Source organism: Arachis hypogaea, chromosome 15 (assembly GCF_003086295.3).
Source record: "Arachis hypogaea cultivar Tifrunner chromosome 15, arahy.Tifrunner.gnm2.J5K5, whole genome shotgun sequence".
Taxonomy (NCBI): Eukaryota; Viridiplantae; Streptophyta; class Magnoliopsida; order Fabales; family Fabaceae; genus Arachis; species Arachis hypogaea.
In genome coordinates, this window is record NC_092050.1 from 159,636,748 (window position 1) to 159,656,312 (window position 19,565).

Here is a 19,565-nt window from a genome sequence, read left to right on the forward strand (position 1 = left end):
AGAAGTTATAATTTACATTTTTTTTTAAAAAAATCTTTTTTTCTTAAAAAAAATATGTTTTTCATATAATAATAAACAAAAAAATATTTTTATATTGTTATACCCAAACATAATTGATTGATAAAAAGACCTTTTTACATGAAATACCTAAACATAAAATTACTTTTACTTTTTCATAAGATCTTTTAAAGGGCTTGTTTGGGTGAGCTTTTAAAAAAAGATCATAAAATTACTTTTACTTTTTCATAAGATCTTTTAAAGGACTTGTTTGGGTGAGCTTTTAAAAAAAGATCTTTTTTCGAGTTATCTTTTTTTAAAAGATCTTATAGAGAAGTAAAAGTAATTTTATGTTTGGATATCTCATGTAAAAAGGTCTTTTTATCAATCAATTATGTTTGGATATAACAATATAAAAGTACTTTTTTGTTTATTTATTACATGAAAAACATCTTTTTTTTAAGAAAAAAAAATCTTTTAAAAAAAGATGTAAATTACAGCTTCTCAAAAAATATCTTTTTTTGATTTTACTAGTACTTTTACTTTTATTACTAAAAATTTGCCAAACATATTAAAAAATAAAAAAAAAAATTTTATTAAAAAAAATTTTTTTTAACAAAATAATGACACCACATATACACAAAAAAAGATAACTCAAAAAAAAAATATTTTCTTAGAAGTGAGCCATACAACCTCTACGTCTGCCTTCTATATAACAAACAAATAAATCCTTTCTTCTCTCTGTTCATATTGTTGATGATGGAGTCGGCGGAAACAGGAGCATGCCTGTGGATGGTGACAGACCACAAAATCTTTGGCATCCGCATTGAGAAGTTAGAAAAATTGGGGAAGAATGAGGTTAGGGATTGGAAATCCCATCTTGAGCGGGCTCCCTTTGATTTCCATTTGGAGCTTCCAGAGGTCAACATGTCTCCCTTTATCTTCGCCTCGAAACTTTTCTTAACCACTGAGCCAAACGATTCTGGCACGAAGATCTACCAAATCTCCTATGTCGGCGGCGATACGTTGGAAATATCTGAGGCGGTAGCGACGGGCGCAGTCCCTCCGGTACCGACCGGCTTCCCGAATTACATTGCAAACATTAAAGGTGACGTTTACTTCGTGGGGCAGCTTGACGCACAGGGATTATGTGGTACGGGGTTATGGGTTTTACGTTCCAATTCCAGGGAATGGGTTTCCGTGTCCGCTCCTCCAACCGAATACGACTCTGATAATCTTGGTTGTCCTTTTGGTTTCGTTCTGAAAGACAAGCTGTTCCTGTGTCCCTTGCCCCCACGAGGAATTAGCTATGTTTACGACCCCCCAACTGACGAATGGACTAGACTGGAGTCCACATTTTCTTTTTCTGATCATCATTTTCTCCCATCCTTTGTGTTAGTGTCGCCCCCTGGGGATGTAGGCGATCGCAGCGTGGTGCTGACAGGGAGAATGAAGAGTCTTCCCGGCGGATCTCGTGTGAAATATGACATACACGCTTTGCTGGTGGATAATCAAGATTATCGTGTTCATCGCCGTCAACGCCTTGATGAGTTGTGTGAGGCGATCCAACCATCCTTCTTTAAAGCTTCGGACTCAGACCTCAGCTTGGTTGACCTTGGCAACAGCAAAGTATGCGTTATGATCGGTGGTCTCGCAGAACGCATTCCATCCCTTTGCATTTTAGTAGTTGAATTAGGGTTGGTACAAGAGGAGGAGGAGCAGCAAAGGTTCTTATCTGTGCGTGTACTCGTCAATCGAGTCTTCGATATGGTGCCTGAAGTGCCCTGCACCTCTTTTATTTTCTCGCTCAGCAAGGGAATGCCTCGCAAACATCCATGCTCCCAAGGTATATATAATGTTGCTTTTGTTAGAGATTTGGTGAATAAATTTTCTTTATTTTTTAAAAGACTTGTTATTCTTAAGACCTCACAACAAAATTATGTTACAGATTGCATCTCTCCAAGGAAAGTCCCCAGGCTAGCTGGTGGGACCAATCCAAGCAACCCAACAACATCATTTGAACAAGAATGACTAACTTCACCTTGTTCATGTATGCTTTATTTTATCAGATCTCTCAGTTAGACATTTCTATGTTTGGAGCTTTACCTGTAAATAGATATTAGGAAGAATGCAAATGCCTAAATGGTAATGGATAATTTTAATAATGGATTCCTTTCCCCTTTGTCCATAATTGGGATTCTCTCTACTTGCTTTTAATTAGAAAAATTCTTATTCTATCCTATCTCTCAAATCTTCCTCCTATCATAGTGGTTTTCATATTTTCATATGTTAGGATATACACAAGATCATTGTAGTTAACCTCAATTTTCTACAAAAGCTAAAAATATCAAAGCTTTCTATATTTCCTTTTTTTTATTGGGTGATTAGTTCTTTTCTTTATTAAGTATAAATCCTAATTTAAAAGAATTGTTGAATCACATATTTTTGTCATTATTGCCAAAGGAGTCAACATGTTTTTTTAGAAGATTTTAAGATTGTGGAGTAGCTTAGTGTTTATATGAAAGAAATGTTGAATTTGAATGAGACAGGAACCTACAAGAAGAGACTACATTTGGTATTAATTAAGATGCTAACACTCAAGCCTGAAGATACATAACATTATCTTCAACTCCTTCGCTTGCATTGTATATTGGGTGAGATTGAAATTGAGTTGAAAAAAAAGAAAAAGAATTGAGCTCCTTCATTATTTCTCATTATATTTCAAATAATGTTCTCTTCTGTTCAGCTTCTTTGCTTCTATGAGCAGTCACCACTATGTGAACACTTAGTGCACACTGAGCATAATAATGTCATATTATTGAAAGATAAGAAGCTAATATCAAACCCTTCTAATTGTTGCATAGTTCATGCAGTGAGGGAGGATTCACAGCAACAATTCTATGTTAATATGTTATGATTTGGTTCAAGTGAACTTTGTAGATAAAAAAAATTACTCTATTTGCAAATTAGCTACTTGAAATTTAGCTTATTACTCTTTAAAGCTTTTGTATCTATTGCAGAATATTAATATTTGTTAGTATCTAATAACTGAAAAAAAAGAGCTTATGTTTCTATGAATTTCCTTAGATTTTATATTTGATCGGTTGGTAGTGGTTTGAGTAAAGATGCTTGGTGGACTTTGACTCATGTCAAGTATTGATGTATAATATTGCGATGATGGAATAGCCCTTCCATCTTAGAATGTGTATAAACAAACTTTCACAAGGGTGCTTAACAGCTTAACTAATAACTAACACCTCAACTAACTACACTATCTATATGTCTATACACAAAAAAGTTTAATTATGTATTCCACAAGATATATCAGTGTTATGGTTCAGAAAGATTTAAAAATTTATGACTCGATTATATTCATTATTTTTAAAAATTTACATTTAATAGTATGTAATTAAATAATCTTATAAAACTGTTTCACGAGGAAAATAATCTCTTTAAAGTTATTTTAATTTAGTGACACAGATACTTATTCTATTTTTTTAAAAAGATAAAATGTATTTCTACTTTATAGAAAGTTTTATATATATATATTGAGGCTTTTCAGCCCAAAGAACAAAACAAACTAACTCAATCTGAAAAAAGAAACCCAACTACTACCAGTTTGCAAATTTAAAGAAATCTCAGAAGGAAGATGCTCAAAGCAAAAGGTATCCTGGATGGATTCAAGAACCAAGTTTGCTAACTTATTAGCTACATGATGTACTTCTCTATATAAGTTGCCCATTTACTTGAATCAGCAACTTCGATAGGACATGTTAAAATATAATGAACCACGAGTGATGCGTTAAATGCAATATAATCAATCTTTTTTGATAGGTACATCTGCATCGCAAATAATCACCTAAAAAGTTCGTTATATGATGTTTCTCAATCACCATATATCTTCGTAATTACTCTCTGTTCTGCAAGTCAAAATTTTTTATAAGATGTTTTGTAATCAAAGTGATTTTTAACTGTTCTTTGGAGAACTCTTATATTGATCGTAGGATCTGTCTTCACCATAGAGAATACGTGTTCAGCTACCACCTTCAAATCCAACCTTCTATGGTCTTGGCCTAATGTTGTTTGCATGCAAGAATGAGGACCACTGTATCTCCTAATCTCCCATTTTTCTTGCTTTTGACGATATGCAATGCGTATGTTCCATTGACATCCTGACCTAATCTGAGTGTAGTATATATCATAGTTCAAACTGGTCACTTTCTACTATCTTATACTCCACAGCTCGCCTGATGCATCTTTACCGTCATTACGGCTTCTTTGTTGTCGAACTGTTGCCCAATTTCAAAATTATGCGTTGGATCATCCTCGGAGCCTCCTTGACCAAAAGACCAATCTACATTCATTGTGTCAAGGTTCAACGTCGAATAGTGAGCAAGATGATCGTATGGTCTGGAAATAGCAGGCTGAGTTAGTGCAACTTGTGACACTGTGGAGTTGTTTAACTCCTCATGTTCCTCCTCAGGTATGTCCACTAGTTCAGCATCTACATCTTTATCATCAGACACGGGATGAATTTGATAATGATCTTGCATTGGGTCTCCAACCGCAGAACCATCATGACTTTCATGATCTACTTCCAACACACATCATTATAATCATTAGGATTTGACTCGTCTTGACTCCCTTCCAATGTCATGTTCAAATCAACCATCAACCATCAACCTTCTAATGTTTGTTCTTACTGCTGCAGATGATGCATTCTCATCACCAACTTCCGACAATGTCACTGCACACATATCAACGATTATGCCAACCCCTAATTAGTCGTATGTCTTCGTCATCACGTATTCGATACCTTGGTCAAATAAAATATTGTTAAAAGTCATGTATACATATAAAAATAATATAAACAAAATATCGAGAAAAAATAAGAAAATAAAAAAATAAATATCTTTTATAAATTAAAGTGTTGTTTACTTCTATTGGATATATGTAATAAAAATTTTTCACTCTCTTCATGTTTTGTAATTTTTGAGCATTATCACCTCTCTCACTTCAATTGGTAAGTATATAAAAGTTGGTTGTGCAAAAATAAATACAACAGATCCATCTTCATCAAACGTGATTTCACCATCATAATGAATTGATAATAATGTTATTCCAGACATTATAAAAAATATAATAATGAGAAATATAAAAGAGAAAAAGTGAATATAGATATGAATAAAGAGAAATCAATATATGTGGATATATACTATATGTGGAAAAAAGTTCGTAGTTAATTAACATAAAGTTCACTCCTCCAGGGGATAAACTTTATAAGAATATTAAAGTTTGCTGTTGCAGTGGACAACCTTCATAATAATGAACAAGTTCGTCATTGCATTGAGTGAACTTACTTCAAACTCAAAAAAATATGGAGAGATGAACTTTATAAAAATAAAATATTGAAGTTCGCTGATGCAGTCAGTAAACTTCATAATAATGAACAAGTTCGCTATTGCAGTTACTTTAAATTCTAAAAAATATATATATTCTAAAAATTATAGATAAAATTATTTCTTTTAAAAAATAAATAATTTTTAAATTTATTTCAGAAAATTTTCCGGAACATATTTAATAAAATTTATCTTAATTTTTTTCCGAGTAATACCCCAAATAGGTCCCAAAAAATTTGGCAGTCCGACAGATTTGTCCCCCAGAAAAATTAACTAGGTCCTGAGTCCCAAAGATTACTAGATATATGCCATATAGGTCCCCAAACCAGGTTGAACCGGTTAGCACGACACACTCTCTCTTACGTAGAGGTTGTAGGTGTGACGTGTTAGGTAAAGCAACACGTGTCGTGCTCAAGACAAATTAGTCCCTGGACACGTGGCTAAAACGATGTCTTTTTGGGACAACGCCGTTTTGAGGGGACAAATTCATCCCCACCTTTATTTCCTGGTTCTCAAAACTTTGACGTTCTAAAGTCGAATAGGTCCCTAAAATTTTTGTTATAAGTAAAAAAGGTCCCTGAATTTAAGTAGATACCTTGTATAGAAAAACGTATCTCCTCTCTTTCTCTTTGTAAAATTACAAGTATCCCAAATCCTCACCTAAATTTTACGACCTAACCCTTCATATTCTTCACCCCATTAACGTTTATCCAAGTTCGTAATGGTGCTTTGACAGTGTGTGTACGAGATAAGTTAAGTTAGTTTTTGCCGTATTAAATTGGCAGTAAAGAGTGAAGCGTGATGAACGTGCATGTGATGTACGTTCAGGGTAGATCAAAAATAGTTTGTTATAGGTGTAGCTTAAGTGAGAGTTGTGAAGTGGTTACGGATATATATTTGATAATAACAAAAACAATGTAGATATTTGAATTTTTTATTCTATTATGATGTTGTTGTATTGTGTTGGTTGCTTGGTTAACTTGTGAAAGAGTTTTATCTTTTGGTATTTAGATGAGTAAAGACATAGTACTTGTATTTCACCATGGTAAAAGTTTTGTTGGAGACAACAAAGGGGTACTTCGTACTTGTGCACATTAATGGAAAAGTCCGAAAATTTTTCCTAATAGACATTGACTTGATCTGTTTCTTTGACCTATAGAAATTTTTCTGGAACTTGGGTTATCATGACCACAAGGCAATGTCTTAGTATGATCCTACTTCTGCCAACTTAAAATCTGATATTCACCCAATTAATGAAGATAAAGAGATTAAACTTATGCAAAAGAACAAGATGCTAAATGAGGATACTGACGAATTCTAATTGTTTGACTGTAATTATACTTGAGATATGTCATTACATGTGTTTGGGGTTGTATATTTTGACATACTTTGGATAATTTCATCATGATTTGATTCTAGTTATGGTTCTAGTTGCTTAATTCGAAGGGACCAATTTAATATATATACTATAAATTCAGAGACCTTTTTGACCTATAACAAAAATTTTAGTGACCTATTTGACTTTAGAACGTTAAAGTTTCGAGAACCAGGGAATAAAGGTGGGGACGAATTTGTCCTCTCAAAGCGGCGTCGTTTGGCGTTGTCCCAAAACGACATTGTTTTAGCCACGTGTTTAGGAACTAATCTGTCCTGAACGCGACATGTGGTGCTTTAACTGACACATCATACTTACAACCTCTACGTAGGAGAGAGAATGTCGTGTTAACCGGTTCAACCTAATTTTGGGACTATATGGCATATGTCTAATAAATAATAATCTTGAGAACCTGAGTCCAAATAATTTTTTTGAAGGATAAATCTGTCAGGCTAAATTTTTGGAGACCTGTTTGAAGTATTTTTTTTTTGAACCAAATGATAGGCCCTGTGAGAAAAAACGGGGTTTGCATCCAATCTTCTATAACCGAAACGGGATTTATACGTACATAACAAACAAATAAATCCTTTCTTCTCTGTGTTCATATTGTTGATGATGGAGTCGGCGGAAACAGGAGAATGCCTGTGGATGGTGACAGACGACTACATCTTTGGCATCCGCGTTGAGAAGTTAGAAAAATTGGGGAAGAATGAGGATAGGGATTGGAAATCCCATCTTGAGAAGGCTCCGATTGATTTCCGTTTGATTCTTCCAGAGTCCTGCACGTTGCCTCGCTACTTTATCTTCGACTCGAAACTTTTCTTAGTCGGTAATCAAACCCATTCTGGCACCAAGATCCACCAAATCTCCTATGTCGGCGGCGACACGTTGGGCACATCTGAGGCAGTAGCGACGGGCGCAATCCCTCCGCTACCGATCGGTTTCTTCAGTTTCCTTGCAAACATTAAAGATGACGTTTACTTGTTGGAGCATGGTGCGGCACCACATTTAGCAATTAAGACGGGGTTATGGGTTTTAAGTCCCCGTCTCGGTTCCCCGAACTGGCATTCCATGCCTGCTCCTCCAACCGAAGTCGAGTCTCATAATGAATTGCCTTATGGTTTCGTGCTGAATGACAAGCTCCTCCTGCATCCTTGGACCGCACCAGGAGTTGCCTTTGTCTACTACCCCGAACCTAAAAAATGGATTAAACTGGAGCGCGCACTTTCTCTTCCTGATTATAGTGTTTTCTTGGGTGTGTCGTCCCTTGGGGATGTAGACGATCGCAGTGTGGTGCTGACATGGAACCCGGAGGGTCTTTCCGGACCTGGTGTGAAATATGAGATACACACTTTGCTGGTGGATAATAAAGATTATTGCATTCTTCGCCATCAATTCCTTGATGAGTTGTGTGAGGCGATCCAACCATCCTACTTTGATGATGGGTGCTCAAATCTCGACTTGGTTGACCTTGGCAACAGCAAAGTATGCGTTATCATCGGTGGTCTCGCAGAAGGCATTCCATCCCTTTGCATTTTAGTAGTTGAATTAGGGTTGGTACAAGAGAAGGAGCAGCAAAGGTTCTTATCTGTGCGTCTACTCGTGAATCGAGTCTTCGATATGAGGCCTTATTTCTTAAAGGACCGCGGTGTTCAAGTGCTCTGCACCTCCTTTCTTTTCTCGCTCAGCAACGGAACGTTGGACATAGACAGGGATTCCGTGAAGGATCATATAGGTAAGAAGATTGATAGGGTGTAGTCTTTTCTTTTTTTTTTGTGTGTGTGCTTATGTTGTCATGGTTGTTTGATTTATATTGGTAGGTGAGAAAGTTCCCACCCTGACTTCGGCATCTCTGGAGGCCTTTTCCCGGAAGAGGTCATCCGGGGAGGACGGCCCTTCGACAGAAGGTGATAATGTGGTCAAGGTTGCTCAATCTAAGGGGAGTAGTTTAAAGAGAAGAGAGCTAGAGTCAGGTGTTGTAGGTCTTGATAAGTACGTGGAGGTTTCTCAATTGAAGGATAAGGCTAGAGAATTGGGTATGAAGGACATGACCGAGGCTTTGGAGGCGAAGGAAAAAGAGTCAGAGGAAATGGTAAAACAGATAACTACTTTGCAGTCTCAATTGAAGGGACGCGATGAGAAGATTGAGGCATTAACTCTAAAGGTGTGTGAGCTGGAGAATGCATTAAAGGATGCTAAAAATTCAAAGGAGCCAATGGCTTATGACATGTTTGGAAAAGGGTTTGATCGTGCTAGGACTAGTTGAATTAGGGGATTCTACTGTCATGAGTGGTTTGGAAGATGCAATGGATTTTGGGAAGTAGGATTAATCTAAATCAAACCCTCTTTTAGGTATGCATTGCATTGCATTGTATGATATCATATATGGACAGAATTTTCAGATAGTAGAATTTATACTGCATTGCTTAGAATTTGTTGAATGAATGATTTATGTCAATTTTTCTTGGATTCATAAAACTTCTCATCTTTCTTTTTAATGAAATATTTAGGTGAATGCTAACATGAACTAAGAAAAATGCTGAAAGGATGTCTATAATTTGAGTTAGAAACTGTATACATCATTGTTGGCACATTAAGCTTTAAAGTTTAATGAGAAACTTTAAGAATGCTTTCACTAGAGTCAAGCTAATCAAATACCATACTTTTTAGAGCAATTTATAATCAAGTTGAGGTATTATTCATCATTAATTTTTACTAATTCTGAACTCTGTTTATATGCATATTATACTTTTATTAAACTTAATGCTTCTGGTGTATGCTACTGACTCAACCAACACCACTTTCGGTTTCTTTCTCTCCCAAATTCCAACTCAAAAATCTTCCATTTATTGTTGCTGCATTGTTGAGAGTTCTATTACAGTTTTAACACTTCTAGCGTCTTAATTACATATATATATATATATATATATATATATATATATATATAAGACTTTATTTATTACAAAACACAAGTTTAATTTCCAACAAGCTAAGAAAAATGAAAGTACATGAAAAATTTAAGTTACATAATGCATTACAAGATCTAATGCAGCCCTCATCAGTCATCATAGCCTAGCTTCAAGCTTAGAAAACATGCCTTGCACAGGAGACTAACATGTTTAAGCGTTCCCAACTAAGACTGAAAGAGAGAAGAAACAAATAAGTTAAGAAATTAGTTAAGTCTCCATAGTAAAATTACATATAAAATATAAAATTAAGACGTATAATTATACATAGTAGTCGATTAATTGTGATGCTAGCTATCCTGGCAGTGGTGCTCGAGTTGGTTTTGCTTGTGTTAGCAGAGATTGGAAGGGAAGGTGGCAACGAGGCTGTCTGGGAACAATTGAGAGTCGTAGCATTTTGTAAGGAGAGTTGTTTGCTATTTGGAGAGGCTTTCTTTTAGCATGGGACTCGGGACAAAGAGACATTATATGTGAGACAGACTGTGTGGAGGCTTTTACTATTGTCAATAATTTACAAGATTGCTCTGGGTTTACTAATCCTTTGGTGTTAAAAATCCGAGATATCATGTCTTGGAAATGGCGTGCTGATCTTCGGTTGATCTTGAGAGATGCAAATACAGTAGCAGATATCATGGCAAAGACTGCAATGAGGACTATTTCTCCCCAAGTGGAGCTTCCATTGCCTTGGAAGGAGTTTGAGAGTAGTATTCAGCGGGACTGCCTTTCTTAAGCAGTTTCTTGTCTTTTTTTTTTCTTTCTTAGTTTTTGTTTATTTTCTTTTAAGTCACCAAAAAAAACATAGTAGTCGATTTAATGATCGAGTTCTTATAAAATACTAGAATGAGACCCGCACGATGCGCAGGGCGGTAAACTTCTTCATGTTGATCAGTTCTGTTTAAAATTTTTTTATATTTGTTAAATTTAATAATTAAATAAATTAATTAATTTTTGAGAGGCTTATTAGTTATGAAATACCCATAAGTCAACTGTGCAAATTTTTCAGTTTGTGGATTGATGTTGATTTTTGTACTCGAAATTGTGCTAACCGAATAATCGCCTAAAATATTATAATATAATAGGTTATATAAAATAAAATTGTGTTGTATTTGTCTCATTTAATGTATTATATAAAATATAATTCTTTGAACTAAGGAAAACAATAGATTTAAATTTTTTTGAAAAAGATAGTACCTTTTATTTAGTAACCAATGTTGATATAAGTGCAACAATTTTTTTGCCCTTTATTTGTGTTGTAATTTATTTGTTTATCTGACTTGAGAGATTTCTCTCCAATGTGAAAGGGAATACCTCGCAAACATCCATACTCCCAAGGTATAATGTTGCTTTTGTGAGCATGCATCTTGTTATTCTGTAAGAGTTACCCTTAAATTATACATTGTTAGGGATTTGGTGAATAAATTTTCTTTATTTTTTAAAAGACTTGTTATTCTTAAGATCTGAGAACAAAATTACGTTACAGATTGCATCTCTCCAAGGAAAGAGCCCAAGCTATCTGGTGGGACCAATCCAAGCAACCCAATAACACCATTGGAACAAGAATGACTAACTTCAACCTGTTCATGTATGCTTTATTTTATCAGATTTTGAATACTGATGTGTTTATTCCGCTATTAAATAAAGTTAGACATGTTAGTAGGATTTCAATGTTCATATATCATTTTGTACTTTTTTAGGTTATAATCTTTTTCATTCACAAAATTGAGAAAATATCAAGTTTTAGTCAAAGAGAATAGGTGAATCAATAAGAGCATATGAGTCAATAAAAAAAACGCAATAAAATATTCATGATACCAGATATTTGTGTTACGGATCTTTCTATGATGATTTTACTTGCTATTGTTCTAAACTTCTAAAGGCTTTATTATTTCACTTATGGTGGTATGTTATTCACTTATATATTTTGGATCTAAACTTTCTCATTTAATTTATCCAATTTTGCATATAGAGCAAGATGTTGACAAGTTTATTCGTGATCTTAATCAGCAGTAACTTAAATTTCAGCAGCTCCCAACATCCTATATATATATTGTTGATGGCTCAATATTATTGTTCATTACGGTCAGTGGTTTTAATGGATAATAGCTTACCTAATAGTCTTTAGCCAGAACTAATTAACCTTGAAAATGAGGTTGACTATATTCATTTAGAAGGCATTTTTTGAGTTCCTCGAACAATTGATTGAAATTTTAAGACTTAATTTCTTTTAAAAAATACGGTGTTCAAAAGTCAAAACTAAATTAAATAGATGATCGAAATCAAAAAATTAAATTATTACACGTGCATCCAATTATATAACACTACAACAGTAAAAATAACTATTGTTTACATTTATTGTATGATTGTAGGATTGTGAAAAACACAAAAAATAAATTATTTCAGTTTAAAAAAATTAAACTAATTGGAATAAAAGTCATTCCATATGCAATATTTTTAGAAAATATATGTGCATATGGTTTTTCTGTATATATAATCTTTTAAATTTTAAGTTATACTTATACACCTAAAACACAATATAATTTTTTACACTTGAGGCTTTTCAGCCCAAAGAACAAAACAAACTAAATCTGAAAAGAGAAACCCCACTACTATGAGCTTGCAAATTTAAAGAAATCTCAGAAGGAAGATGCTCAAAGCAAAAGGTATCCTGGTTGGATTCAAGAACCAAGTTTGCCAACTTATCAGCCACATGATGTACTTCTCTATATAAGTTGCCCATGTACTTGAATCAGTAACTTCTTTAGGACATGTTAAAATATAATGAATCACAAGTGATGCGTTAAATGCAATATAATCATTCTTACCTGGTAGGTACTTGTGAATCCCAAATAACCACCTAAAAAGCTTGATATAAGTAAGAAGATTGATAGGGTGTAGTGTTTGTTTGTTTTTCTTTTTTTTTGTTATTTTGTGTGCTTATAGTCTCATGGTTGTTTGATTTATATTGCTAGGTGAGAAAGTTCCCACCCTGTTGTAAATTAAAGTGTCGTTCATTTCCATTGAATGTGTGTAATAGATTTTTTTCATTCTCTTTATGTTTTGTAATTTTTCAGCGTTACCACAATACTACCCCTCTCAATTCAATGGCAAGTATACAAATGTTGGTTGTACAAAAATAAATATAACGGATTCATCTTCATCAAAAGCAATTCCACTGTCATAATGAATTGATAATAATAGTATTTCATATATTATAAAAAATATAGTAACTAGAAGTGTAAAAAAGAAAAGATAAATATAAATATGAATAAAGAGTAATCAGATATATACTATGTGCAGGAAAAAGTTCACAGTTGATTAACATAAAGTTTGCCGTTTGAGTGAGCCAATTTTATAAAAATATTAAAGTTCGTCATTACATTGGACGACCTTGTTTCAAACTCCCAAAAAAAATTGTATTCTAAAACTTATGGATAAAATTATTTGTTTTGAAAAATAAATAATTTTTTTTAAATTTATTTCAAAAGAATTTTCGGAACAAGATTTATCTTGAGTTATTTTTTTTTTTTCGCAGACCAAAGGATTGGCTCCGTGAGAAAAAGCGGGGTTTGCATACGATCTTTCAATAACTGAAACCCTAGCCTACGTCTGCCTTCTATATACAAACAAATAAATCCTTTCTTCTCTGTGTTCAGTTCATATTGTTGATGATGGAGTCGGCGGAAACAGGAGAATGCCTGTGGATGGTGACAGACGAATACATCTTTGGCTTCCGCGTTGAGAAGTTAGAAAAATTGGGGAAGAATGACGATGGGGATTGGAAATCCCTTCTTGAGCCGGATCGGTTTGATTTCCTTTTGAAACTTCCAGAGTCCGGCACGTGGAATCACTTTATCTTCGACGGGAAACTTTTCCTAGTCGATGATAAACCCGTTTCTGGCACCAAGATCTACCAAATCTCCTATGTCGGCGGCGACACGTTGGGCATATCTGACGCAGTAGCGACGGGCGCAATCCCTCCGCCACCGACCAGCTCCCACAGTTTCCTTGCAAACATTAAAGATGAAGTTTACTTGATGGAGCATACTGTGGTACCACCGCCAAGAAGAAAGAGGGGGTTATGGGTTTTACGTTCGGGTTCCAGTCCCCCGAACTGGCATTCCTTGGCCGCTCCTCCAACCGAACTCGCCTCTAGTTATTCGATTCATGGTTTCGTGTTAAATGATAAACTTCTCTTCCGTGGCGGGTCCGCACGAGGAATTGCCCATGTCTACCACCCACAACGTGACGCATGGTCGGCATGGATTAAACAGAAGCGCGTACCTTCTCTTTCTCTTCCTGATTATGATGTTTTCTGGCCTGTGTCGTTCCTTGGAGATGTAGGCGATCGCTGTGTGGTGCTGACATGGTACCTGAATGGTCTTCCCGGACCTTATGGGAAATATGAGATACACGCTTTGCTGGTGGATAATAAAGATTATTGCATTCTTCGCCATCAACGCCTTGATGAGTTGTGTGAGGCGATCGAACCATCCTTGTTTTATGATTCGTGCTTACATCTCAACTTGTTTGACCTTGGCAACAGCAAAGTATGCGTTATCATGGTTGGTCTCGCAGAAGGCATTCCATCCCTTTTCATTGTAGTAGTTGAATTAGGGTTGGTACAAGAGGAGGAGCAGCAAAGGTTCTTATCTGTGCGTGTACTCGTCAATCGAGTCTTCCAGTTCCATATGAAGCGCCATCTCTCAGAGCACTTCTGTCAATCGCCCTGGACCTCCTTTCTTTTCTCGCTCAGAAAGGGAACGTCGGACATAGACAGGGATGCCGTGAAGGATCATATAGGTAAGAAGATTGATAAAGTGTAGTCTTTGTTTTTTTTTTTTTTTGTGTGCTTATGTTGTCATGGTTGTTTGATTTATATTGCTAGGTGAGAAAGTTCACACCCTGACTTCGGCATCTCTGGAGGCCTTTTCCAGCAAGAGGTCATCCGGGAAGGACGACCCTTCGACAGAAGGTGATAAAGATAATGTGGTCAAGGTTGCTCAATCTAAGGAGATTAGTTTAAAGAGAAGAAAGCTAGAGTCAGGTGTTGTAGGTCTTGATAAGTACCTGGAGGTTTCTCAATTGAAGGATAAGGCTAGAGAATTGGGTATGAAGGACATGACCGAGGCTTTGAAGCCGAAGGAAAAAGAGTCAGGGGTAATGGAGAATATTGAGGCATTAACTCTAAAGGTGGGTGAGCTGGAGAATGCATTAAAGGATGCTAAAAATTCAAAGGAGACAATGGCTTTTGAGATGTTTCGGAAAGGGTTTGATCGTGCTGTAAGTCAAGTTAAGGCTCTTGCGCCGGATGTTAATGTGGATGATATGGATGTATCCAAGATTGTGGTAAATGGAGTATTAGTGGATGCTGACATCCCGTAGGAAGGTTGTGATGTCAAAGAGAATGAATGAATGATATACTTGACATTTTTCAAAACAAAGAATGAATAATTAGTTACCTAACATAACCCTCTATATATACTTGACACTTTTCAAAACAAAGAACAAAACAAACTTACTCAGGCTTGGTTTGGTAAAGCTTTTCGAAGAGGTGCTTGTGCTTTTTAAAAGCTCAAGCTCCTCATTTTGTGTTTGGTAAATTAAAAAGATCATATGCTTGTGCTTGCAGCTTTTAAAAGATCGGAGTACTTTTGAAAGCACCTAAGGTAGAGCTTTTCAAAGTTGGCTTGTGCTTTTCAAAATTTAAAAGTCTAATATAACCTCATATGTTAACTAATTTTCAAATTTAATGCTTGCATTTATGTCTATTATAGTATTTTTAAATTTTAAAAGCTATTTTACCAAACACAATTGTTGTTGCTTGTATTTATTAAAAGCTATTTTTAATTTAATTTACCAAACATAAATGCAACAACTTTTAAAAAGCCATCTTTTAAAAGTTAGCTTTTATAAGCTACTTTTGAAAAGTAAAAACTTTACCAAACTAAGCCTCAATCTGAGAAAAGAAACTCCACTGCAATGACAAAAAAAAAAAAATTTTCCACTACTATCAGCTAGCAAATTTAAAGAAATCTCAGAAGGAGGATGCTCAAAGCAAATAGTATCCTGGTTGGATTCAAGAATCAAGTTTGCCAACTTATCAGCCACATGATGTATTTTTTTATATAAGTTGCACCCATGTATCTGAATCAGTAATTTCATTAGGACATATTAAAATATAATGAATTATAAGTGATGCGTTAAATGTGATATAATCAATCTTATTTAGTAGGTACATCTGCATCGCAAAAAACCACCTAAAATACTCGTTATACGATGTTTTCTAATTATTATATATCTTCGCAATTACTCTCTACTCTGCAAGTGAAACTTTTTTATAAGATGTCTTGTAATTAAAGTGATTCTCAACTGCTCTTTGGAGAACTCTTATGCTGATCGTAGGATCTGTCTTTACTAGAGAGAATACGTGTTCAGTTACTACCTTCGAATCCAACCTTCTATAGTTCTGGTCTAATGTTATTTGCATGCAAGAATGAATACCACCATATCTCCTAACCTCCCATTTCTCTTGTTTTTTACGATATACAATGCGTATGTTCCATTTCTCTGAGTGCAGTGTACATCATACTTCAACTGGTCACTCTCTACTATCATATACTCCACAGCTCGCTTGAGGCTATACATCTTTACCGCTATCACGGCTTCTTTGTTGTCAAACTGTTGCCCAATCTCAAGCTCATGCGTTGGATCATCCTCGGACCTTCGTTGACCAAAAGACCAATCTACATTCATTGCGTCAAGGTTCAACGTCGAATAGTGAGCAAAATGATCGTATGGTCTGAAAATAGCAGGCTGGATTAGCGCAACTTGTGACACTGTGAAGTTGTTTAACTCCTCATCTTCTTCCTCGGGTATGTCTATTGGTTTGGTATCTACATCTTCATGATCAGACACAAGATGAGCTTGATAATGATCTTGTTTTGGGTCTCCAACCACAGAACCATTATGACTTTCATGATCTACTTCTAACACACATCATTATAATCATCAGAATTTGACTCGTCTTGACTCTTGACTCTCCTCCGATGGCATATTCAAATCAACCTTCTTATGTTTGTTCTTATTGCTGCAGATGATGCATTCTCATCACCAACTTTCGACGATGTCGTTGTACACATATTAAAGAGAAACAAAAATAACTCTAACAATGGATGTTTGGAAAATGATTATGCCAATCCCTAATTAATCGTATATCTTCTTCATCACATATTCGATACTTGGCCAAATGAAACATTGTTAAAAGTCATGTTTACATATAAAAATAATATAAACAAAATATCAAGCAAAAAATAAGAAATTAAAAGAATAAATACTTTTTGTAAATTAAAGTGCCGTTCACTTCCATCGGATGTGTGTAATAGATTTTTTTCACTTTTTTCATGTTTTGTAATTTTTCAGCGTTATCATCTCTTTCACTTCAATCGACAAGTATATAAATGTTGGTTGTACAAAAATAAATATAACGGATCCATCTTCATCAAAAGTAATTTCACCATCATAATGAATTGATAATAATGGTATTTCAGATATTATAAAAAAATATAATAACAAGAAGTGTAAAAGAGAAAAAATGAATGTAGATGTGAATAAAAAGCAATCAGTATATGCGGATATATACTATGTGTAGAAAAAAGTTCACCGCTAATTAAAATAAAATTTACCGTTTCAAAGAGTGAATTTTATAAAAATATTAAAGTTCGTCATTACGGTAGACCATGTTGTTTTAAACTCCAAAAAAATGTTTAGTAAATTAAGATTCATAGCAACATTCACAAACCTGAGAATCAGTAAATCAACTTGCTCATTGTATGCCGCTCCATTTATTCACTCATGTCTAACCGAATTATAGCTGCCTCCTGAAAATATAATCAAACAATTTCAAGTGATGAAATAGTAACCACAAGTCCACAAAACAATAGTTGTAGACCAATGAAAATAATAATAAAGATGCATAGTATAAGGAGAAAATGAAATTAAAAACTCTCCTACGATAGATAACATTTTAGATAAAATAAATCATTCACATAACATCAGGAAAAAATAAATAAAGAAATAACCAAGACGAAAAACAAAACAAAATAACATTAAATAGAAAAGAAACCCAGCAAAACAAATGTCTCAATGAAACTAAACTTTTTTAAGCAGCACGTAAAAGAGGACTAGAAGTAAACATGTACTTTTACTTATCATCAAAAAATAAATATTATAAACCACATAAAAGAAAATAAATTCAACATAATTTATATAAAACAATCATCTCAATAGAATAAATTTAACTTATCATCGTAGTATTTGATTTGATTCTCATAACACAGTGTTCATTCTTTAGCAATCAAAGGCCACAAAAAAGAATCGAAACAAAAGGTTCCAATTAATCTTTTCACAAGTAGAACAAAATTTCAAGCCAAAACTATTTATAGCTAAAAATCAATAAAACAAAAGGTAATAATACAAACAAATATCTAAAAAAAAATCACAAACAGAACAAAATTTCAACCCAAATCTATCCGTGTTTTAAAAAAAACCACATGAATATCATGCTCAGGATATTCTACAAAATACAATCATGAACTTCCATTATAATTTTTCACATTTCAGGTAGCTTTTTCTAAATATGAAAAATTTTCTATTCAAATTTCTATTTCAGTTCAAAACGAAAACAAAATCAAATAAACTCAATATGACCCCAGAAAGTAAATTTCTAAATACAAACATAAAAAATAAACATTTTCTGCAAGGAAATATATTTTTTATGTATATAATAAATTAGCACTCAGCCTGTCAACAAAATTATAATTTTATGTAATTTAATACACATCCAAAAAATCCTAAAAAAACCACAATTGATAAATAAATGTAATCATATACTAATAGATTGCAATTAAAATAACAGTAATTTATAACACATAATTTTATATAGAAGGAGAAAAATTAAAAAAAAGGCAAAAAAGCTAAATTTGATTGTCAATTTCTTTTCGTGCAAAAAATTCAGATAAAGATAAATATAAAAAATGTTTATAACACCATAATCCAAAATTTTTAAAAAAAATTATATATGGAGAGCAAGATTTATCCAATACATTATTAAATAAATAAATTAATATAAGAGAAAGAAATTACTGAAATCAGAATTGAAGAGTATTTACAACAAATTCTAATACAACATTAGTTTTTGAGAATTCAATATGATAAAGAAAAAAATTATATGTAAATAAAAACTGAGACCTCTACCAAAACTCTAAAAACATGAAGTTTAAGAACCAATCAAAACCAAAGCTTTTATAATCATAATAATAAAAAAAATTAAGACCTTTGCTTTTGATAGCAACCTCATGGTCCTTGAAAGTCTTTTTTTAATCATTGGCAGAGCAAATGTACCCAAAATAGCCACATTTTACTTTTTTCCAAAACTCATGGTGAACTAAAAATTGCTTTGAGAATCCAAATACTGCTAATAATAGTAAAAACTTATACCAAAGAATTTGGTAGAAATAAAAAATAAAATTTAAGAGAATTGCAAAAGTAGGAGAGAAGAATAAAAATAAATAAATAAATAAAAGTGAGGCAAAGTATGATGTAAAAATTTTAAAGTATCAATAGAAGAACACTTACAATTTATAAGATCAGATCACTATGAAAAACAAATTAAACCAAGATATTAAAAAAAAAATTAACCCTATATAAAAGAGATAATTTTCTCATAATAGTGTTTATTTAACTCATTTTGTGCACTCTAATGAACTTCCTTATTCTTGAATTGATTCTGAATTTTTCATTGAATAAGCTAAAAGTAGTAATTAAATAAGT

At 33.7% G+C, this 19,565-nt stretch overlaps 3 protein-coding genes across 4 annotated transcripts; all 3 read left to right on the top strand.

The window, feature by feature from the left end:
• Positions 1-653: 653 nt before the first annotated feature.
• Positions 654-2,188, top strand: LOC112751950 (uncharacterized). The gene is made up of 2 exons (XM_025801287.3): positions 654-1,843; positions 1,946-2,188. Exons 1-2 carry the CDS (start codon positions 754-756, stop codon positions 2,026-2,028), a joined length of 1,173 nt encoding a protein of 390 aa, XP_025657072.1. The 5' UTR covers positions 654-753; the 3' UTR covers positions 2,029-2,188.
• Positions 2,189-7,244: 5,056 nt separating this feature from the next.
• LOC112751952 (uncharacterized) lies at positions 7,245-11,663 on the top strand. Of its 2 annotated transcripts, XR_011872917.1 has the most exons (3): positions 7,272-8,506; positions 8,592-9,123; positions 11,218-11,663. XR_011872917.1 is itself a non-coding variant. In XM_025801288.3 (2 exons), the coding sequence occupies exons 1-2, from the start codon at positions 7,384-7,386 to the stop codon at positions 9,035-9,037; spliced, it is 1,569 nt and encodes a 522-aa protein (XP_025657073.1). In that variant the 5' UTR covers positions 7,245-7,383; the 3' UTR covers positions 9,038-9,249. The 2 variants fall into 2 exon arrangements, 1 of the variants encoding a protein (XP_025657073.1); XM_025801288.3 differs by lacking the exon at positions 11,218-11,663 and having other exon boundaries at positions 7,245-8,506; positions 8,592-9,249.
• Positions 11,664-13,395: 1,732 nt separating this feature from the next.
• LOC112749450 (uncharacterized) lies at positions 13,396-15,205 on the top strand. The gene is made up of 2 exons (XM_025797703.3): positions 13,396-14,537; positions 14,623-15,205. Exons 1-2 carry the CDS (start codon positions 13,403-13,405, stop codon positions 15,117-15,119), a joined length of 1,632 nt encoding a protein of 543 aa, XP_025653488.2. The 5' UTR covers positions 13,396-13,402; the 3' UTR covers positions 15,120-15,205.
• The last annotated feature ends 4,360 nt before the right edge of the window (positions 15,206-19,565 follow it).